Raw genomic sequence first — 23,599 nt, forward strand, 5'->3', positions numbered from 1 at the left:
GTAGTCTCACAAAGCTTCTTATGAAATTGATCAGGAAGTGTGCCAAACTGACAAACAGCAACATGTCGCCTCTTTCTGGTTGGGATGGGGATTTGTTGTAAGTGTTCGCAAGAGTTAGGAAGTGAGAACACCGAGGAGAAACAGGCATACATAGCAGGCAAGGGCTGTATAGGCCCAGCTCTTCAGAACTAATTACTAGGAAAACAACTGCAACAACACTATTACACCTGTAACTGGGACCTATATATAAAAGGAGGAAGAGTTCTGTTTGGTGAACTTTATGATTTTAGAACGGTGGGGTGGAGTGGAATAAAGCACACAAAAGAATTCCACATGAGTTCACCAAAAATAATGATTTATTCAGATGACATTGATTTGACATTATCAGAATCAAAACATTTCTCATCACCACTGCTTGAGGAAATACACCAGCCAAAAGGGTCTAGTGTAAAAATAAATATATTAAGACTTGGGTGGAATGCACAGCCAATCAAGTATTAGCAATAAATATGCCGTGCTCCAAATACCCTTTGAACAGTTGCACATACTCTGTAGCTTAGAGTGCAGATGGAGTTTGCAACCAATTTGACATGAAGTGATTTGCTCCGAAGGCTGCAATCTTCATTTCCGTCAGAACTTACTTGGCACCTCGACAGTCAACAAAAGCCTGGAATCCAAAACCTCCATTCTCAGACACATGAACAGACTGGGCAAACAGTGCCACCAACAATTTCCAACATGAATTTCAAGGAGTTCACTTCCATTTGGAAATAGACTAAGGACTGGTTTGGGATCTGAATACTAAGCTAAGTGCCCCAATGAGTTGAGGGCACAAGGGTAGGTCCCCGAACAGCATCTCCTCAGGATCATCCCGAATTAAAATGGCAAAAATTGGAATAAGGGTGGGAAGAGGAGACAATAACATAGGTCCCTTATATGATTAACTGTGCCTTCTCCCCAACCACTGGACTGTCTGAAGGTTAACTAAAAGCAGAGAGGAAGAGATCTAAAAGCAGAAAACATCTCAGACAAAGAAGGAGGACTTTCAGAAACCAAAGAAGAAATAGAGCAACCATGTTTTCCCAGTAAGTGAAGCTGTGAAAACAGTTGGCACTGCAGGATCAGCAAACAATCTCTGACCAACAATTCAATACAATAAGGCACTAACCATTTCCCATATTAATCACATGATTAAACATTTACATTCAGACATTTAAAAAAAATCACTGTACACTAAGTTTAAAAAAAAAGGCAGTTTTTCTATTTTAAAAAGTTCCTTTTTTTTCAAATTCTCAGTTACCTACGAATTTTTCCATCCAGGCAGCAACAATTAATTGGATTGAATATTTGATCAGAAATCTTGTTGGTTAAAAAGTGTCTATGTGAATACAAGAAAAGTCACCCGTGGCAACAGACAGAAAAAAAAATATAAAAAGCAGCTGAGAGGTTGTAAAATGATTCAAATAACTTCATTAACAAACATGTGACAGATGTTAGTCACTTGCTTAATGCACTATGGGAAGGTGCTCAGATGCAACGGTGTTAAGCATAGAATATAATTACATACTTTTGTAGCTGGCTTACATCTATTTTTCTTAGGAGTTATCAGACTGACAGCCCTGGAGCCTGAAGGTTTCTGTCTGTCAATCACGTCAATAAAGCCTGGGCAATGCAATGTCAGTTTCGTCACACTACCCCACTAACGTGCCTCAATCCTAACCCAGAAGCATCACATATAAAGGCAGAGGAATAGTTCAGACTCACTTCATTCAATCCTGGGTCTGCTGTGCTGAGGAAGGATAAATGGCCAACTGTCCACAGAGAACAGAACCGATGACACCAGCTTCTTTCAAGGAGTGTCACCCAAATAGCCATCAAATGCAGAGAGCAATGACTTCAGGTCACAACTGATCTGGTAAAAGAATCTGTATCCCAGTCCCAATCCTCAAAGCCATCTAAGTGGCCGCTGTTAGATCTATAAAGTTTATTGCAATCCTTGAAAATTAGTGTTAAAATGATTATCCCCCCATTCTACAGTAATTGGCTACTTAAATATTCAGAAATTGCAAGGTTTCGCAACAACAATAATAAATAGATCAAGCATGGAGTTAGCTTCTGATGGAGAAATTATCTGTATATGGGAGGGTTATTAACCAAGGATAGTGGAGATTAATCTGTGTATAGATTTAGCAAAGGTATTTTCAGGACACCTGGACAGCACAAATGCATCCGATTCCAAAGAAACTTTTTGCCCATTCTTCTAAACCAAAGCAAGAAGGAACTTCAGAATATTCATGAAGTGGGCTGTACGGTTTCCCCAGCATAACGAGGTCTCACCATTCACTGTAAGATTGATTCCCCATCTTCAGTTTTCAATATCTGACACTTGTCACGACATCCAGAAATAATCAGTAAAGGTTATGGGAATGGAACCACAAACCAGGAGGAAAGAGCGCACTTGCTGACTTGAAAGGCTCCGGTAGGACTAGAGCCAAACTGATTAATTCCTCTATCTTGGAACAGCAGCTCCATGTTGCAGATGGCCTCAATCCATTTGGGTATTTGGTATCCCAACAGCAAGTTCTCAAAGGCTGTTCTGCAAAACCTTGTGGCACATTCTGAATTAGTCCAAACTTGCCGGGCAGGAGGGGGAGAAAAGAAAACAAACAAACCTCCCAGAATTTTGATTTGTCTCCCAGTTGTTGATTTTCCTTGAACAGTCCCGCTGAAGGGAAGTGGCAGTCACCCAGTCCGCATACGCAAGCGTCTCTCATGCAGGAGCAATCTAATTTCCCTCACTAGTAAGGGTGAGATGAACAGGATTGTTGAACTTGTCTGTGGAAAGAAACAACATGAAGGACAATTAGCACATGTACATGCCGCTGCATCTTCCCTCCAACACATTTTAGAGGCATTTGTAAGCACAGAAAGCTGGAAGTGAAACAGGAAAGTCAAAGTTTGCCTATCAGAAGGACAAAAGTGGGCTTTAGACTTTCAGGAAAGTTACAGAATAAGCTAAGGCTCTTCCCTCTACTCAATGGCTTTGCACTGCTCTCTCTGGAGCCTATCAAATAGCTTGTTCAGTTGTTCAAAAAGGAATCACAGAGCAAAGCAAGGCATCACCCCAGTCCTAGCCCTAAAGGAGATGCAGGTGGATTATGCAACACTCCCAGCCACTACTAACCTGAACAGCTCAGGGTGTGAACTCTGATCTCCTAGACAAATGCACTGTGCTTCCACCATACTGGGCCAGCCCTATAGAACATTTTCATTTTGGTCCCTCCATGTCTGATCATCCCTCCCACCAACCCAAAAGAAAGGACTGCACAAATTACCAGCTCAACTGCGTGCAGATGTGGTGGCCCCGTCTCAAAAAAGATATATTGGAATTGGAAAAGGTTTAGAAAAGGGCAACAAAAATGATTAGGGGTATGGGATGGCTTCCGTACGAGGAAAGTTTAATAAGATTGGGACTTTTCAGCTTGGAAAAGAGGCGACTAAGGGGGGATATGATAGAGGTCTATAAAATCATGAGTGGTGTGGAGAAAGTAAATAAGGAAGTGTTATTTCCTCCTTCCAATAATAGAAGAACAAGGGGCCACCAAAGGAAATTAATAGGTAGCAGATTTAAAACAAACACTAGAAAGTATTTTTTCACACAACGCACTGTCAACCTCTGGAACTCCTTGCCAGAGGGTGTTGTGAAGGCCAATACTATAACAATGTTCAAAAGGGAGCTAGATAGATTCATGGAAGATAGCCATTGATGGACCTATTAGCCAGGATGTACAGGAATGGTGTCCCTAGCCTTTCTTTGCCAGAAGCTGGGACTGGGTGACAGGGCATGGATCACTTGATGATAACCTGTCTGTTCATTCCCTTTGGGGCACCTGCCATTGACCACTGTTAGAGGACAGGATAGTGGGCTTGATGGACCTTTGGTCTGACCTAGTATGGCTGTTCTTATGTTACATCAGCTCCTTAGAAACACTGGAAGCCATGTGACAATGCACTTGCACGCAGTGGAGTTGGAGGGGGCAGAACCTTAACTTGGAAATTAGAGTGAAATTCAACCAAAATGAATATTGCACACCAAATACAAGAATTTTTAAAGGGGCAATGTCAAGTGCTTCACTTTCTATCACTTAGAAAACCTGCTTTAAAAATCTATTCTTGTTCATTTGGCAATAATAATTCAACATCCGTTTTTTGATTGGTGGAAGGAACTGATATTACCATGGCTGATTTAGATCACTTCCTGGTGTGCCCCAGCCATACACCAGCTCTGGGAACAGCATTATAATTAATGGCTGTGGCAGAAACAGTTTAAGGTGCGAAAGTCATTAAAGCTCTCACAAAAAAGTCCTATTATTTATTTGTTTATTATTCTAGGGTTCAGAAATTCTTTTCAGACTCAACACGGGAGAAAAAGCTAAAGAAGAAAAGACCTCTTACCATAAGAATGAAGAAATAGAAAACCCACATCCATCCCAGATTGTCCTGGATCAAAGAAACTAGATACTGTAAAGAAACAAAATACAATATTTAGATCATCAACATGTGCACAACTGTGAGGGGTGTTTTTCTGGTGTCACCCTTTCATTTGCATCTCCCTGAGTTTGTGAACCTTTATCGAAGAGGGGAAGAAAAAAGAAAAAAAAAAGCAAATCACAAATTCTCTCTTTCAGTATCTAGCGGCTCCTTGCCTGGCATAATGGGAGACTTGCTGCCTTAATCCTTCTATATAAATCCATACAAGATAGGTGAAATAGAGATACCAGCCTGAAGCTTTATAGGTAACGATGTTCAGTGAGGAGAAAAACTAATTACAGCTTCAAGGGGTGACAATTTGACTAGACTGAACAGAGGATTTTATTGCACAGAACATACACTTACGTAAGTGAATGTAAATACCCTCAGAAAAGCTGATCACTCTAGGAAGATGTACAACTTAAAAAGGACATGCATTTTCAGCAGCTATACAAGCATTAGCTAGTTAACCCTTTCCAACACTCTGTTATGCAGATAAGATGCTCAGGCTTCTGCACTGATTTACATCCTGAGCTCAACAGGGCGTTGCAAGCTTCAAGTAAAGGCAGAAATGATCCCTTATATACAGTATTTGAATACAACTCTGTTTAAAGCTCCTCTGAACCTCTCTATTACTGAGCACAATGGCACAAAAACAGGATCTTCATTTTGGAAGCGCTCCTGGTGCTTCTGCTGCTTATTCCCCCACCTGGAGTGACACTGCAGCCATTCCCACTGATATGACTGCAAGTCCAGATAGGGAAGCAGTGACAGGCAGAACTTTTCAGAAAGAGAGACCCACTTTCCATGATACTCTCCTTAAGAAGTGGTACATGTGTGGAAAGGGGAAGATACAGGAAGCATGACACTGGGAAATTTGTTTCCAAATAAGATTTGAAAGGTGTTAGCAGCCTGTTAAAAGTGGAAAACTAAGACAGCATCTCAGAGAAAGAATGAACATTTCATTTACTGGGGAGAACCACCTCAGTCAGTAGTTAGCAAGTTCTTCTCTGCCTGCAATCAGCACTGCTGATATGCACAGGAATATTCCCACAAGTGCCAATTATGAACCCAAATTCCTTTGGGAAATGGGGGTGTGGACTCCACTCCAACATACATCTTGGTATTTCATGATGTTACACTCTCTCTAGTAGTATGGGGCCAGTTACATCACAGGACCTGTCCAACCCAAAAATCAGCACTATGTTCTTTCATGTGCATGAATTTTGTTCCTGCATAACAAGTATGTTCCTATTGCCTCAGCTTCTGTTCAGTCAATTCCTACAACGGCACACAGCATGGAAGATGAAAGCAAGTGATACCAGTCTTACAGGTTGTGAAGTCTGCCCTAGGTTAGACTCGAATTAGTCTAACATAAATTCTTATGTTCTATGTAAAGAGGACATTCATCTTAAAAACAATATTTCATAAATACATTTCTTCATCAGGGCTGCTAACACCACCTTATTTAAAAACTGAAAATAATTTAAAAATCCAATTTTCTTTTCACTATTTATGGAGTGCAAATGTTTTCCATATCTCAACAGCTCAGGTTATGGAAGTGTCTAAATCCCCTTTCATTCTCAAAGTTTGTTGCCACAATATTTGCATTACAAACTCTGCAGAGAAGGTTTGTTTGTTAAAAAACACTGTTTCCACTGGAAATAAAAAAAAGGCGAATGGAAACATTTCAGCTGGGGTTGGAAGCTTTTTTCCCAGCCCCCGTGTCACTTCCACGTAGAATTTTAAATGAACATTCCCTAATTCCCCAGTTCCACTCTCGTAATCTCACCTGGCCCACTGCAGCTCCAATGCTCCCAGTTCCGTCCACAATTCCTGTGACTGTTGCCAGAGCCTCACTGTTCCCTTTGACCAATTCTTGACGTCCCAGGTCAGCGGAAATCGCAGAGCTGATCATGTTAGATGGGCCTCCAATGAAAAACCCTGAAAGCACCAAAAGACCATCTTCCAATGATAGCACTGCAAAGAGGCTGCCATTGGCGCAACCCGAGAGTTTCACAGGGCAGGAATTTTCTGCCACCCAAATGTCAAGGGCTGGGGATGTTCTGGAAGTCTCAGTTATGGGAACAGGTTGCAGTAAGGGGAAGAATGCTTCGCTCCCAGAGGGTTTAGTTATCCCTCACAGCGGTTGTGATGTGCTTCTCTCTGCGTTTAAGGGAGGAAGTTGGGGGAAATTCCCAGAAGCCCCTAAAACATGTGCGTTTGAAACCAAGAACCCTCACTCACGCTGGTTAATATAGAGTCCTCATCATGGGGTGCTGCCAGGGAAGCTCCCTGGTATGCACCGTTAGTGGCTGAGGAAGCTTACAGCTTCTCTTGGTATAAAGAACGCAAGCGACACTTGCCATCTGAGCTGTTCTAGTTTGCAGCATAATTCCTTATTCTACACCTCTGTGAAAGCTTCTTAAAACAGTGTTCTTTTAAAATTAAAAAAAAAATAATAAAAAAAAAAAAAGTTGGGCCTTCATGGTCACTCCTGTTGCAGCCATGGCATTTGGCTGAGAAGGCAGCACACCTGAATACATTAACAAGGTTTTACAGCAGTGTCATTGTTTCTTTTCTGTCTACACAGTATTGGGGTGAAAGTGGCGTTTATATGACATACCTGTAATGGCCATGATGAACGCATTGATAGGTTTGCTGTTTGGAGAACCTGCCAGGGGGCAGACAGAAAAGAGGAGTGTTGTTAAAATAAGAAATAATTATATCTAGCTCTTATACAGAACTTTTCATGTGTAGATCTCAAAGCACTTTACAAAGGAGATAAGCTTCATCATCCCCCGTTTTACAGATGGGAAGACGGAGGCAAAGAATGATCAAGTAATCTGCCAAAGGTCACCCAACTAAAGGATTCCCTTGGTGCGGCCAGAGAACATACATGGAGATGTGATATCTTCAACCTTATGATGGCTCCCAAGTCCACTGTTTTACTGAGCCTAGATGTGTCCTTTAATTAGTTGTCCTAACAGACTGTTTCCAAATCCCATTGGTTGCCAGATGCTAGAGTGCTTCTGTAAATGGTGTGAAGTCTAAAAGCTTCTGACTTCTCATCCTTTCCTAGATCATCTCTCACTCTTTGCCCCCGCGCCACCTCCCCCCCCCAACCCATTGGCTTTTCCTCTTTCAAGATGTTTGCACCTTTGCATTACTGCTTTACGGGTTTAACTCTGATACGTTGGCAATGCCAGAAATGCAGCCAAAGGAGCACATCTAATACCAGCTTCCTCACTGGCACAAAGAAACCCAAGCACTCAGCCCACATCTTTCCCCATCGTTAACCAGAATCTGAAGAAAGACTTCTTCACAGGTGCCATGATCTCTTGGCACAATACAACCGTGCAGAGTGTGACTGGCCTAGAAATATACTCTGAAGGGCAATATCCTGAACCAGAAACAGGCTCAAGGCATAGAAACTGGCAAGTGTCCATCCATCTGGCCCAAAAGGTCCCCCCTCTTACCCACAATAATGCAAAATATACTCACGACTGTATCCAAAGAGAGACCCTATAGCCAGAAGCAAGCTGATCACTAGCACTGGAGCTCGCTTCTGTAGCATATCGGAAATCAAGCCTTGGATTGTCCCACCTGCAAAAATAAAATGAAAGCTCATTGTGCCCTTCCAATTAACATATGTAACACACACACTGCTGCACTTACTGAATTCTGTTCTTTTATCTTTACCTCTGGCATCTCTATTGTGGACAAAACTCTCACTGCCACCTGAGACACAGTCAAGGGAATATTAAATCAGGGTACTCAGGACACAGTAGTGAGGATCGATTACTATGTCTTGCTCTCTCTGCGTTTAGCCAGTCAGTGCTTCTGCTGTTTGTTCCTTTCCCCACACACCCTTCCTGTAATCTCAGTTTAGGTCTGCGCAATGTAACACAGCGTGGCTGTCTCCTAGAGTTTCCTACTGTTCCTATTAATGGCTCTGCTCCGCTGGTGGGAGAACTAGCACATAACCGATTCTAGGCACCCCAGTGACACTTTTAACACTTTGTTGCCTAACCCTGCTCAGAGCAGATCTAACATCACAAGGGTTACAGTGCTGGCAGCTTTGTCTACATTAGCATACCCATCATTGCAATCACCAGTGCAGCTGCACTGCTGATAATGCATTAGGGAATAGTCCTAGTATAAACAAGGCCATAGAGGCAGCAAAGCAGACCCAGAACAGATCAGAACAGGAGTGTCTTGCAGGAAATCAGAGTGGACTACTTACCCAGCCAAGAAACAGTGAAGATGAGAGAGCAGAGCTCAAGCCATAAAGAGAGGCTTTCTTTGTTCTGGCTAGGAGGCACAGGTACAGATTTTACCACTGGCATAAACAAGCACAACTACACTTGGCTCCATTGAAGACAATGGAATTGTGCCTGCTTACCCCAGCTGAACTGAGCCCTTTGTTTGCAGCAACGTGGGGACGGTTGCTAGGGTAGAGTGTACCCCTAATCTAGGCCTACCCTCTCGCTCAGGGATTCCAGTGGGGAGTAGGACAGGAAACCTGGGGGACATCTGACCGAGTGGGATACTCTCGTGTTCATAGCAAGTGATGAAAAACTCTTATTGCTGAAGTGTACTAATAGGGTAGTACCCCTTTAAACAATCTGTGAGCTTTCTAGAGGTACTCACTACTCCTATGTTTTACAACGCAGCCAGAGCAGCAGTGTACGTAACCAGGCCTTGCATGCTGGGCACATTCAGTAAACTGAGCCCATGTGGTTCCTTCATGTTAAAGAGCAAGAGACCTAAGAGCTGGGCAACCAAAAAAAGAAGTTGTTTGCTTGCTGTACCTACCTATGATTCCTCCCACATCGTACCAAATTGAAAGCTGGTCAGCTTCAGCCTCCTTCCATCCAAAGTTGTTGCTGAGGTAGAACGGCAGCCAGAAGAAGAAGGAGTAATTCACTAGTTTCAAGCAGGCATAGGCCAGGGAATACTAAGACAAAAATAGCCAAAAAACCAGCAAGCAGTTAGCATTAGAAAAACACAAGCAGCAACTCCTCCTCCTTCCAATAAGCCCCCAGCTGAAGCTCCCATGGTAAGTGCTTCTGCATTTCACATGAGAATGCAATGTCAGGAAAGCCCATGCTGAACATCAAAGGGACAGAGTGGGGGGGGGGGAGAAAAATCAACCAGGATGTCTATTTTGAGTGTTCTTTTCATTGGACACAATGGGTTGAAACACCAATTCTTCCAGCAGCTTCACTTGAAGCACAAGCTTCTAAAGAGGAAAACAATCAGTTCATCTCCTAGATCGGAGGAAGTTAACCATGTGACACTAAGCAAGCCAGGGGCCCTTAATTATTTGTGCACTATGTTGAGAAAGTCTATGGCAAGCACATTTTATCTGCATCACTATGTGCCATTCAGAATACTGCTACATACTCAAAACACCCTACAAAGAACTCCTCGTAATACCCAAAGGTTTGTATCCCAGAGCTCCAGACACAAGCTTTAGGCATGCTTGAGAGCACCACGTCTCTCTACAGCTGAGACTGTTTGTGGTGCTCTTGCGATGGTTCTGGGGAGTGAACCTGCCTTAGCTTGTAGGAGGGCTCTCTCAGTGCAAATACCTCCCCTCGGGCAGCCCAGAGAACCAGTTCAGCTGCTGTCAGGGTAGGCGTAAGGTATGCTTATTTTGTCAGGTCTTTGGCTGATCATCACTGTCACAGTAGAAGGGAGCCATGTTTGCAGAGTTCCAGCGCTGAGTGGCAAGTGCCGTAACTTTTTAAGGTACCCAAGAGGATAGATTGTGGGTGTGTAATTATTGACTTGTTTTAATATGGTAAGAGACATAGATGATACAGTGATTAGTGCCAAAGACATTTTGATATAAAATAAATACCTCCGAACACACAGATTTCTTCAGCAGGCGTTTGATTAGCAAGCGGAATAATGGAGGCTTGCCTCCCTTTAAGCCTCCTATCTTAGAGGGCCCAACACTACCTCCCTCCTGGGCAGGATTCCCACTGAAGTCAGCAAAAGTTCTTCAGGAAGAGCAGACCTGGGCCTTACTGAGCCCACTGCTTATCATTACACAGCACTTCAGAATGGTCGACTGGATTGCTTGAGAGATTAGCCATTCTCAATCTTCAGAGACCTGAGAGGAAGGCTGTCAGTGTAAAGACAGTTCCATTGCACTTGTTCAGTTGGAGAAGGGGAAAAAAACTGAGGAAAACCAGAGTAGGAATATAGTTGATTTGCTTTATAAGTGTATCTATCTCTTGGAAGTTATCCTTGTTTGTATTCAGGGATCCACATTCACTTTCCAGTCTCACATCCAAGCTGCTCACAAGGCCCCATTAGTACACTGAAGTAATTCTGGAACACCACAGGATAGATGATCGATTTGATCTTCCAGTCCTTTGCCCTGGCCACGCAGGATTGTTCCTCCAATGTATTTGTTAGTGCTCTGACCAACCTAATTTTACAGGGTTCAAGTGAGGGGACTTCCACTACTTCCTTGGGGAGTTATTCCACCATCCAAAACTTTTTTCTAATATTCAGCTTCCATTTCATTCACCGTTTTATCCCATTTCTCCCAGAACGTCCCCCAACCCCACCAAAAAATTAGTCCTCTTCCTGTATGGCCTTTACACAGCTCAAGGTGGTTCTGTTCCCCTTAGTCATCACTTCACCAAGCTGTATACATGGAATTCCTCAGTGACTGAGGTGTCTGTACAGCACCCCATCCAATGGCAGCCCTACTCTCACTGTGGCCGTCCGTTGGATGCTGCTGTAAGCATAGGCAGTGCTGCCAGACCCATTAACGTCATCAAACATGTCTCAGTATAAAACCCTGTCTTCAGTTGTTTATAACTTTACCAAACTTTAACATTGGGAGTGAAGTTTTCCATGCCAGGTGTGCCCCTCAGGTTAGTGGGGTTTTGCCTTTAAGTTTAAGCCAAAATTGTTTAGCCATTTCTGAGAACAAGGTTCTTTTGCCCATTGACATGGGGCAGGGTTCCTTCACCCTAGATTCCTGTCTGCAAACAGCCCTCACACACAGCTAGTGACAAGTCCAACTAAAAGGGCTCTAATCACACTGTAAATAAACCAGAACAAGTTCCCCACATCTGAGGGTTCATACATTCTCCCTAGGCACAGGGTGAGAGAGAAGAGATCTTGGGCTTCTCTGGCCCTTCCAACTTATCCCTCCCCTCTTCCTGTCTGGCTTTTAGCTGTCCTCAGCCGGTGTGCTGAGCCACCTGGTTAATTGATTAATCATTCAGTCCTTAACCAATTACACCTCTATTCCGATATAACGCTGTCCTCAGGAGCCAACAAATTTTACTGCGTTATATCAAACTTGCTTTGATCCACTGGAGTGCGCAGTCCCCCCCGGATCACTGCTTTACCGCGTTATATCCAATTTCATGTTATATTGGGGTAGAGGTGTATCTCCCTAACTTGTCCCATGTGGGGATGTTTACCAAGTGCCCAGAGTGGTGAGTCAGCTTAAGGCTACTCTCACACTGTCCTCCCCACGTTAAAAACATTTCTGACTATTTCTTTGAAAAGTTCTAGTGCCCCACACTTGGAACAGGAAGTTGATGCTTCACAGAGGGGGGCATTTGTGTCAGGATCAGGGATGGCCCTTTTGCTATTCCTGTGAATATCTGCCATGTTACAAGCCGGGGGGGCGGAGGGGAGTTGTATTTGCAGAAGTGAAGAGCACACTCAGCTGCAATTGAAGTCCGTGCTTTGAACATATACTGCTAAGTACTCTGAAATAAAAAATATCAGACCCTAGGCATCTCAAATTGGGTACCCAAAATTAGTGGGCACTTTGATCTCAATCTCTCTATGCCTCAGTTCCCCATCTGTAAAATGAGGATAATACCACCCCTCACCTCATATGGTTGTTATGAATATAAATTACTATTTGTTAAGCATTCAGATACTGTAGTGATGAGCACCATCGAAAAGCCCAGGAGGGAATTAAAAATTCTGTATTCTGAGCAGGGTTTGAATAGTGTGTAGCAAATAAGACTGGGGGCCATACATTGAACAAGGATAAAACAAAATATTGAATAGCTGCTCATTAATTGAGCGCTATCCATCCTGTGCACTGAATGACACAGGTGTCCTGTGGGGAAAAAGTGCAATCATGTAATTAAAGATTACCATAATGCATACACACAAGGGCAATATTGCCAACCCCAAAAGTTTGACATGTATGACTCAGAGCCCTCAAAATCATGACTTGACAACAACCAACAACAACAAAAATTGTGTGTGGCTTTTGCTCTGTCTTGATTTTTGTACTCCCCTTGCCTGCCGCATGCGTGTTTGTTTCCCCAAAGTTATAGGGAAAGGTAATTTCGGCCCTCACTGAAGGACCTCTCGCTGGTTGCCTGATGGTGTGGAGTTCCCAGCTTCTCCCAAAGCCTCAACATTCTAATTAATTTTGTGTCCCCCTCACTTCCATATCTGCCCATCCGCCTGGGCAGCAGTCAATTCTGGTTGCTAAGATAACCTTAATCCTGGCATTTCCTAACTTTTGAGTGCTTGATTTTGCAATCTTAACAATGTTCTTTTAAGACAGTTTGTGTGTGTTCACAGTTTGTGTGTGTTCAGTGATGTGTTCTATGTAGATGTCCCTCGACCACGTGATGGCGTCTGACACCACAAGCTGCCGCATCAGCCGAGCATAGCGTTGACCGATTCCATGTTCTCTCAGCACTCACTCGTTACATCCCACGCGCCCAAGGCTCCAACAATCAGTGTATGCGTCTGAACCTGGTAACCCTTAGCTCTCAAGGTTTCGGCCAGAGGGCCGTATTTCTCTACCTTTCGAGCTTGGGCATCATGGAAGGCCGGGGTCGTGTTCTCGAAGGGCACTGTGACATCTACCATGATTATCTTCTTCCGGTCCTCGTTGGTGATGACGACGATGTCCGGTCACCATTGGCTGTTGGTTCCGGGGATGGCAGAGTTCATGGCAACCTTCCTCACGGGTGGTGGGATGGTTCTGGTGTTGTCTCACAGCCGCCAAGCTCTCGAATGGGGCTTGCAGCTACACAAGACATGGGGTAGCGTCTCATTAGCGTAGCTACACTTCCTGCATCACTTGTCCTGATTCCCATGGCGGAGGGCTCCATTGACCAGGACATAGTTGAGCCAGGCATGGTGGATGAACCGCCAGTCGGCAAAACGAGTGAAGCTGCCCCTGGCGAGGAAGTGGTTGCTGGCATCCCACTTGCACATCACCTCGAATGCCCTGCCCTGGTCTGGCTTCTGTTTCAGGTTTTCCACGTATTGGCAGCGGATGGCATCCTTCAGAGTCCTCTCCAGCATGGTTCTAGCTCTCGGAGTGATGATTGTGCGATCTGTATTCTTCACTGGACATCAGCAATACCAGGAGGAACGAGCTGGACTAACGATGAGATGCGCAGTCAGGAAAGTAAAATACTTACCTCGTGGATTGTATTTTCTAAATGGACAACCAACCTAATTTTCAATTACTGAGGGACAATCACCACTCACTGATATATTTTGTTTTCCACAACCAAATCTCTTTACCACTTTTTATGAGTAACGTACCCGAGTATTCGGATTCTAATATCTAAACTGTACTGTTAAATCTATTTACCTAAATTTGGACTATTGCCGATTATGCACTCTATGCATGTTATGACTTTTAAAAACTAACTTTATATTTGTGGATAATCTAAGCACTACACCCAGATGTACAGACACTCTTTTCCTAACTTGTGTATGATATATATATTTTTTAACATTAGCTTTAATAAAAAATTTAAAACTGTAAATCATCGCAAACAACAATGCTGAGCCCTTACCAGTAGAACACCTGGTAGACGACAAGCTTGGAAAAAGCCAATGGCCTTGGGCTGGTTGCTAGTATCAGGTGCTTGAATAGAGTAATTTTGATCATCCTCATCCTCCTCATTATTGCTGATTAAGGGTTTGTTTGCATCTTCTTCAGCACTGCCCTCCTGTTCTTCTCCAAGCTCAGGGAGACCTAGAACACATGAGAATGTACACGAGTAACAAAGGACAACACCATTCTTTCCCCACACAAAACCCATGCTCACTCCTTTTAAGCATTTCTCCCTTCTGACACCCCACTTGCTCTCCCATACCTCCATCTTCCTTTGGCTTAGAAACTCTTCTAGATGGTGTTCTGCAGAGTCGCCAGTAGAAACTACCCCTTGTCTTCTAGCGCTCTTGAAAGTATTCTGTCTGATCCTGGCGTCGGCTTTGTCTGTTCTGAGTGTCTGGCCATTAGTTGGAAGACACAACAAATTAGTGCATTTCCCCCTATTTAGTGGCTAGACTCCCTGTGCGTGGGTCCTGCACATATCACCTCAGGCAGTATTTGAACATGGATGCTCACAGTGTACCAGCAGCAGTTCTGACAGAAGAACTAACAGGAAGACTCTGTATGGTGGATTTGCTAGAAGCGGTCTAACGTTATCTGACCTGGAGGACATCCTTATGTACATTCCAACACTTCAACAGTTACCTCCTCTGCAACCTCCCCAAAAACTTGGGAGACTCCACCATGTCCCTGACAATGCCCTGAAGATCTCTTTTCTACTCACACTGGAGACTCTGCCTTGCCAACCATCTTCTCAGATAAGGCCTATGCCCCCTTCAGAGCCCATATGCCAAGCCTTAATCAGCAGGCAGAGTTTTGCAAACCCAAAGCATTGTTTCCCCTCATGGGATGGAGAGGATTCTAAAACTACTGCTCAACACAATTTACTCCCATGGAAATCACTTGCATGTTCCTCTATTAACTCTTAGAAAAACACCTAGTTCCATAGGAAGGACACTTGGGAACTGGGTGCATTCTAAGGAATACGCTTTGCACACTAGTCAGACCCTTCTTTGACCCTCTGTCCACATGAATAATGTTGTCCGCACCTAGCGTGTTGCAGGCCAGGAAAACGTTCACTCAGGTAGCCACTACCGGGCTTCCAGGCAAGTTTAGAACTGTGTCGGTGACATGAACTTTTGGCAGCGGGAGTTGGGCTTTTGAAGTGACGTGACAATGTTAACCACATTTTTAATGCCACATGAGGGAGCTGCAAACCTGCTTGCCGACTAGGGTTTAAGATGACATAGACCTCTTTTACTTACCCACTTCTTTCGGGGAAATCAAAAGTCCAAAGAAGACAATGATTCCTCCAGCAAACTGCACCGATGCTGTCACCAGGAAGGCATACTGGAGAGAAGAGAATAAAAGAACTACCTTTCACATTGCTCTTTGGCATCTCATTCTAAATTCAACATTCATTTCTATTTTTCCAACCACTTTCAATCACACTCTGTACCCCATCTCTGTGTGAGAGTAAGCCATACCAACATAGACTAACTCCATAAAACCTAGAAACACAGTCACCCCTCCCTCCAGAGTAGACTCTATGCTGTTTACCATGCTGGAGGGGGAGCACTGGAATGGAACACATGATGGCGGGGAAGGAGCTTAGATACCAAACACCAGATATTATTCACTTTCCCTTTAATGCAGGCAGATAATGAACATTTCATCTTACAGTAATGGCCAGAGCTAGCACCTCGCTGCTCTTTGTGGTTACAAAGCAGAGTACGTACAGGCATCTACCATTCAGAAGGGTGAACCCTAACAAATGTTCCTGGAGCTTAGCTTCCTGTTGGCAGAGGGGAATAAATTAAAATAATAAGCTATTGTATTTCTATACTATTTTTCAAGTTTGTGCAATAAGGATCTTCAGGCTCCTGAGCAGAGCGCATGAACATTTCTCCCGTTACACTCTGCTGCATTTAAGATTTCCATGAGAGTGACTATTGGAGATGTGTGTATTTAGTCCATAAATACTGCCTTGTTCTCAGGTCACTAGCTATATAATATTGCTTTACAAGGGGCAGGGGTGGGCAGACAAGGAGAGAACATCCTAAAATCAGGTTGTATTGTCCAAAAGGTGAAGACCGGATTTGCAGTCAGTGGACATGCTCGAGCTGGAGCCCCTTCGGTATTAGAGAGAAAAGGCTGCCAACAGGGGGTTCTCTGTGAAGGGTCCTTGACTTTGGAACTCTTCCCCAACTTGGTCCAAAACAGCTCACGTCTGGCCTTTAAGCCACAATACAAAACCCTTTTATTTTCTCCCTGGCTTTTGGTGATACGGTGGGTTTAACATCTTTTTGTTGCTTGGCCATTGTGGGGTGGAGAAGTGCTGGAGATCAAGTTGTAACTTTGTCAAGAACACCTAGAGCACGGGAGAGCAGCTCTTTTATCCTATAGAACTCAAAATCAATAAATAGGTCTTCCTGAAGGAACTATTTTTACTCAAGTGATGACCGGCAGTTGGGGGAGGAGTTTTGTTTTTAAGTACAATACTATTGTTCTCAAGCACCAGATTGCACCTGCTCAAGCCAGGCAGGTACAGGGATGTCAGAACAAAGGCCCAGCTTTCTTAGACTCTGCTAAAAATCTTACAAGATGCTCACTGAGCACAGTCAGATTGACCTTAGCACTGATTATTTTTATATCCCGTCCCCAAAAGAGAAGGAAAGCACGAACTCCACAGTGAGAACTACATTTCAAATTTCAGCCTAACCTCTTTAAAAGTATATATAAAAATATGTAGTAGGAAGGGAAATTTTTACTGGTCCCTAACACAAGAACAGCTGAAGGTATTTTACTCAAACTTTCAAAAAGTTTTTACCTCCAGGAGGAAGTCAAGAATAGACAATTCTAGCCCAAAAGGTGGATGTTTTGGGAAGCTGAGAGTGGCTGAAAACAGGTGGTTATAATGAAAGCTGTTTTTCTACCTTAACTATATCATAATTTGGGTCTATTTCTATAAGAAGCCATATTAATTGCTAATCCTTGTTAAATGCTCCCTGAAGCAGCGGCATGCCCATCCCACACCCTGATGGATGTCCGTGCCCAGGGCCGGATTAAGGTTATGAGGGCTAAGGCTAATGGGAGGGAAGGGTCTAAGTATGAATTACATATTGCAAAAAAATTATGAAGTCATCAAACATTTATCTACATATGTATTTACATATTATTTATGTAAAATTAACAAGTTTATTCTACTCTCACTACACTCAATTCTTCAAACAAAATTCCCCCCCCCCCCCAGCTTTAGCAGTGGGAAAGTTATGAACGATGTCATCAAAATTCAAAGACCTGACGATTTCGTTCTCAATTCTCAAAAGGGACAAAGCACTGAGATGCTCTTGAGTCATGGTGGATCGGAGGACATTTTTGACCCTGGTTAGAAGAGAGAAGGAACATTCTCCACTACAGCTAGTGATCATTAGTGACAAATACAGGCATAATGAAATTTCAACATTTGGGAAACATTCTATCACATTGGATTCAGTGATAACTCAGTATGTACAAATACGATTTGCTTTTGTCACCTTTTCTCTCTATATTTGAGAGTGATGCGAATTAAACAAATTGAAGAAATTATTTAGTAAAATCTATTGGGAGATCGTCTGTGTCAGAAGTACCCAGACATTTGATACCTTCCCTGACTTCAGAACTTGAAATGAAAAACTTGGTGAAGTGAAAAATTTGTCAGTACACTAAAGGTTTTGTCAATATTTTCGTAAGCCTTGATCCGATGTTCTGATGAACTCTTCAGTTTGTCAATGATTGTGATGAAGGTATTAGCTCTGAAGGCCTCCTTGTCACTGACTGAGTGGGCAGTAGCATGGTTGCATATCTTCTGTCTTTTGCAGCATTTGGCTGACTTATACTCATGGTTAGCAATCCTTGCAGCCCCCTGAATTTCATACTCATCAAAACTATCCTGCATTTGTTGAAGAACAGTTCCAAGACTCCTCATTAGGCTTACAGCAGTGGAAAGGTCAATTTGAGCACTTTGCAAGCTTAGACTGCACCTGCTGAATGGCTGAAGTATATCATTCCAGACCACAAAATACCAGTTTCCAAAGTGCACATTGCATCACTCAGGATCTTCGCATCTTTTCTTATTGCTGATTTTTTAGATTAATCATCCTTGATTCTCTCTAGCTCTTCAAGGATGTTAGGGTTTCCCAGAACAACTGCATTCACAGCTTCAGCATTGGCACTCCACCGTGTCCCTGAGAGTGATTTGGATACTGAGTATCCCTTTGGTAGTGAATCTCTAAGAATCATCCAACGACTGGTTGATGCAGAGAAAAAAAAAACTGTACAATTCTTGGACAAAACCAAAAAAAGAAACAGCTTCAACACAACAATCCATGGCAGACTGGCCAATAAGGTTGAGTGAGTGAGCAGCACATGATAGGTAATCAACAAAAGCATTGCGTTCTTTTATCTTTGCCTGCATCCCTGAATATTTGCCACTCATATTACTTGCATTATCATAGCTTTGGCCACGACAAAGGCGGATGTCAATCCCATTTTGGGTGAGGAAATCAAGTAGGTACAAGGCACGTTTCTCCCGTGTGGTTGGTGATGTTTATGAAAGTCATGAAATGCTCAAATGGTCCGCTGGATAGCACATAATGCAAGATGACAGTCAGCTAATCTACATGTGATACATCCGGTGTTGAGTCAACAGACACTGAAAAATATCCCACATCTTCAATCTCATCTACAATGGCTGATAGTATCTTCTTTGCCAGCAGTGCAATGAATTCATCACAAATAGTCTTTGATAGATATGATGCATGGCCTTTTCCATAATTTGCATGTTCATTGATGTGCTGAGTTAAGAAAGGGTCAAACTTAGCGATTAGCTCTAGAACGCCAAGGTAACTGCCATTGTGTTTCGATCCAACACTCTCACCTGAGCCACGGAATGGCAGACCACACTCAGCAAGAAAAACTATGGTTTCAACTATGCGTCTGGGAACGTTCTTCCAATAAGCACAACCTTCCAAAAACTGGTTTTCCATTTGGGTATCAATTCTGCCACTAACTTTCTACTGGGCATGGTAGCTGCTAACTGACACTGTATGCTTCTCATTCATTGTATGATTGGTAATGTATGCAGTATTCGTCCAACCACTGAAGCCTTTGCAGAACATTCCCCACTTCAAAAAACAGGCGACAATAAAAACAGTACACTTTCTTCTTAAAAGGCGAATAGATGAGCCATTCTCGCTTGCCAGTCTGTTTGTTAGGCTTCGCATATTCAAACATTGGTTTGGCCAGATAAGGATTCTGATTGGTGTACTCTCGCTTTGTCAATCACAAGTCAGCATCTAGATTCTGGCATTTCTGTGAGCCCTTCTCAGTCCAATATGCAATGAGATCTTAAGAAGTCACGTCCCACGCGCCTGGATGGCTGGAGAAGGATTTTTTTTTATTACTATCACTGGGAAAGTCTTGAGAGGGGTGGGGTGAGACTGCAGCTAGAGAGGTCACAGGAGGCTGCTCCTTTTCATCAAGCGCAGGAACAGCAGGTTCACTTGGGCTGGTATTCGCCTGGACTTCCTCACCACCAGACTTAGTAGGAGGAAAAAACGTTAGGAGCGAAGGAATACCTTTCAGTACTACATCTTGTCTTTGCCGTCTTTCTTTGGCCTCCTTCAATTTCTGCCATCCTCCTTTCTTCGACATGGTTTCTATTGTCCAGTGTAGGCCTACTGAGTACAAAGTTCTATATTGCTTGGGCCCACAAACACTTACTTAGCCCACAAAGACAAAATCACAACCACCATAAATAGAAGTCACAATCTTGATGGATTTAATCTGTACAAAGCAATATCTAATGAGATGAAAAAATTTCCCGATGGCCCCCGCTACCGTCGCTCAGCTGTTACTTCAGTATGGAATGGAGGGCCTACAGTAGGGTCTAAAAATTAGGGCCTAAAGTAAGGCCTAAAAATAGGAGGGCCTAAGGCTATAGCCTTCTTAGCCTATAGGTTAATCCGGCCCTGTCCATGCCTCACCACTGCTTAACAGCAGTGTCTGTCAGCCAGCTGACGTGCAGCATTAGATTTGGCTCCAAACAGCACTTTGTCCTCTCCAAGTCAGAAAGATGGTAGGTGACCATGACATAGGGGGTCAGCAGAAATGGGTAAGTTTTAAAGGGACCAAGTGTGTCTCCCCCACAGATGGGTAAGTTTTAAAGGGACAGAGCCCCTCCAAATCTCATGCAATATTCTGTACTCTCTCAAGTTGAGAAGGAAAGGAGAGGATTACTATGCTCTGTCTATCACCTGTTGCCACAAAGATATAGGGAACACAGTTCCCCCATAGACATGCGAAAGAAGAAAAACACGTCATTTATCTGCTCACCTGGTCTCAGTGGGCCAGAGACAGGGAAAGACTCCCCGGGATAAGACAGCCCCTACGCATAACTCCAAGCCAGACAGCAACTACTCACCTCATAGCCATACTGCAGAACACAGGAGGCGAGGAATGCTCCCAGAATGTTCCCCACTGATGCACAGGCACTCCAGAGTCCAAAAACAAAACCCCTCCTGAGAAAGCACAGCAAAATGGAGGGGGAGGGGGGGAAGGAGGGGAGAGAGAGAGAGAGAGAAGATAGAGAGTTAGAACTGGCTTTAACTGACATGTAATAGTATTAAATTCTCCACATAGAAGTAGCTTCATTTAAAATAAAATATTCTGTAAAATAATCAGCTCATAATAGACAAATTTGTCTATCATGTCCCATTCTGTTTCACTTGAGTCAAACTAAGGTCGAGGTCAGTGGTGTCAAGACATCAGACCAGATCCAGCCCACATGAGACATGATACATTTATCCACGTAAATCTGACAAATTCTGATTCTACAACAGGTCAAAGTTTCTATCTAGCCCTTATGAATGTCACCTGCTGTTGCCCTACCTTAGGTGTTCTGAAACAGCTTCAGAGATGTTTGAAACCTTAAATTTAATGATAACACTTTATGGGCCAGATTTTCCAATAATTCAGCTGTGCACTTTGTGTGTGCTCACAGTCACTGCAATTGTGTGTTCAAACTGAGTTTTATATATGCCAATGGCCAAATCAACAAAGAGCAAAAAACGTATAATAATGATACCCAGCTCTTATAGAACATTTTTGATCCCTTGATCTCAAAGCACTTTACAAAGGGAGGTCAATATCATTATCCCCATTTTACAAGGGGGAAAAAGTACAAAAAGTAATGCAAGTTTCGGCACAATACAACAGCCTTAATCTGACCCAAAATGAAAACTATTTTGTCAGAGTTAAAGCTGTTATGTAGTGAAGAAATATGCATTACTGTATTTTATATCTGATAAGAGTAGTTTGTTTATTGTTTATTTGGGACGGGTAAGATTTCTGTCATTCACTATTCATTTACTGCTTGTCAATGCTCAGGTTACAATAGGTAAGTATTTTATCATTTAGCAGGATTTGCCAGAGAATTGTTTTGGTTTGGGAATTCAGTCAAGACTGCTGTTCTGCATCACAGATAAGCTACTAAACCAAGGAGAAATACCAAGTACCCAGCTTTTCCAAACCAGTTGCCCATGATGGCAACAACACAGGGCCAGCCAGTGGACTGCAGCAAGCCATTCACAACCCAGAGGCAGCAGTAGAACCATTTGTTGTAGAAATGCAGCCATTCTGTGAGAGTGCCGAATACAAACTCCTGTGGGGAAAGAGGAAAATTGTGATCCTGCTACAAATCTTCCAGACTGACCAGAAGTGTCAATGCAAAATTGAAAGGAAAAAAAAAAGAACGAGAGGAAGAGGTTCAAGGCCTATGTTTTACATTTCATTCAAGTGACAGCATCTCTAAAAGCTCAGGTGTTCCTAATACCATGCTCAGCCAATGTTCAGTAATGACTCAGAGGTAACAGCACCACCTGCTGAGTCACCAACAGCATGTCCTGCAGCATCTAAACATGCCTCCCTCCCACGTGTGGTACCCAGCTTAGTTACAGCCCACCCTAGAAGTAGTGGTTGCCATTAATTTACAAAAATAAAACTTGAATCAAAGATTGATGGACAAAACACCTGTCAAATTAAATATGCAACAATATTGAAATACAGGAAAGTCTCACTAATTCCCACTTTACTGATGCATAAACCCCTGCAAAAAAAACCTACAGTGGTTTCACGGTCTTTATCAGCAAACACTTAATAGCAAAGAATGCTATAGTCAGGTCTCGAATTACAAAATTGTCACCAATATAACAGATGATGACTGTACTTTTACTAGAACACTAGGGAGCATAAGCATAGAATCTCAGCAGTGTACAGCTGAAAGGAACCTCTATCCTCCCACACTGCGGCAGGATTAAGGTGCTTGGTTCACCTGTTCTCAAAAGCCTCCCCAGGTAATCTATTCCAGATCTTAACTATCCTTTTAGTTAGAAAGTTTTTCCTAATATCTACCCTAAATCCCCCTTGCTGTAAAGTAAACGGATTACTTCTTGTCCTGCCCTCAATGAACATGAAGAACAAAAATTGATCGCTGTCCTCTTTATAACTACTTTTACATATTTGAAGATTTAGGGTAGGTCTATACTTACCTCTGGGTCCAGCGGTAAGCAATCGATCTTCTGGGATCGATTTATCGCGTCTTGTCTAGACGCGATAAATCGATCCCGGAAGTGCTCGCCGTCGACGCCGGTACTCCTGCTCAGCGACAGGAGTATGCGGCATCAACGGGGGAGCCTGCCTGCTGCATCTGGACCCACGGTAAGTTCGAACTAAGGTACTTCGACTTCAGCTACGTTATTCACATAGCTGAAGTTGCGTATCTTAGTTCGAAGTGGGGGGGGTTAGTGTGGACTAGGCCTAACAGTCCCTCTCAGACCCCCAGTCTTCTCTAGATTAAGGTCTGGTCTGTACCTAAATCTTAGGTCGATTTAGCTACGCGGCTCATGGATGTGAAAAATTCAGACCCCTGAGACACACAGTTAAGATGACCCTAGCCCCAGTACTGGTATCACTGGGTCAATGGAAGAATTCTTCTGTTGACCTCTTGAGGGAGTGGATTAACTGCAGCAATGGAAAAACCCCTTCCATCGCTGTAGCAAGAATCTATACCACAACAGCGTAGCTGCTGCTGTAGCACTTGTAGTGTAGACATGCCCTAAACATGCCAAGTTCTTTCAACCTTTCCTCATAGGCCATGTTTTC

At 43.2% G+C, this 23,599-nt stretch overlaps 1 protein-coding gene across 2 annotated transcripts in view; it reads right to left on the minus strand.

Moving 5' to 3' along the window:
• Positions 1-334: 334 nt before the first annotated feature.
• The window catches only part of SLC37A3 (solute carrier family 37 member 3), a 42,804-nt gene continuing 19,539 nt past the window's right edge, over positions 335-23,599 (minus strand). For both annotated transcript variants that reach the window (XM_034779287.1, XM_034779279.1), the window contains exons 6-15: positions 21,955-22,100; positions 20,862-20,958; positions 15,664-15,748; positions 14,358-14,539; positions 9,349-9,490; positions 8,035-8,136; positions 7,157-7,204; positions 6,323-6,474; positions 4,456-4,521; positions 335-2,835 (exon numbers count right to left, since the gene is read on the minus strand). In XM_034779287.1, the coding sequence (XP_034635178.1) occupies positions 2,743-2,835; positions 4,456-4,521; positions 6,323-6,474; positions 7,157-7,204; positions 8,035-8,136; positions 9,349-9,490; positions 14,358-14,539; positions 15,664-15,748; positions 20,862-20,958; positions 21,955-22,100 (1,113 nt within the window). In that variant the 3' untranslated portion in view covers positions 335-2,742. The remainder of the gene's footprint in view (positions 2,836-4,455; positions 4,522-6,322; positions 6,475-7,156; positions 7,205-8,034; positions 8,137-9,348; positions 9,491-14,357; positions 14,540-15,663; positions 15,749-20,861; positions 20,959-21,954; positions 22,101-23,599) is intronic.

Source organism: Trachemys scripta, chromosome 1 (assembly GCF_013100865.1).
Source record: "Trachemys scripta elegans isolate TJP31775 chromosome 1, CAS_Tse_1.0, whole genome shotgun sequence".
NCBI classification, from domain to species: domain Eukaryota; kingdom Metazoa; phylum Chordata; order Testudines; family Emydidae; genus Trachemys; species Trachemys scripta.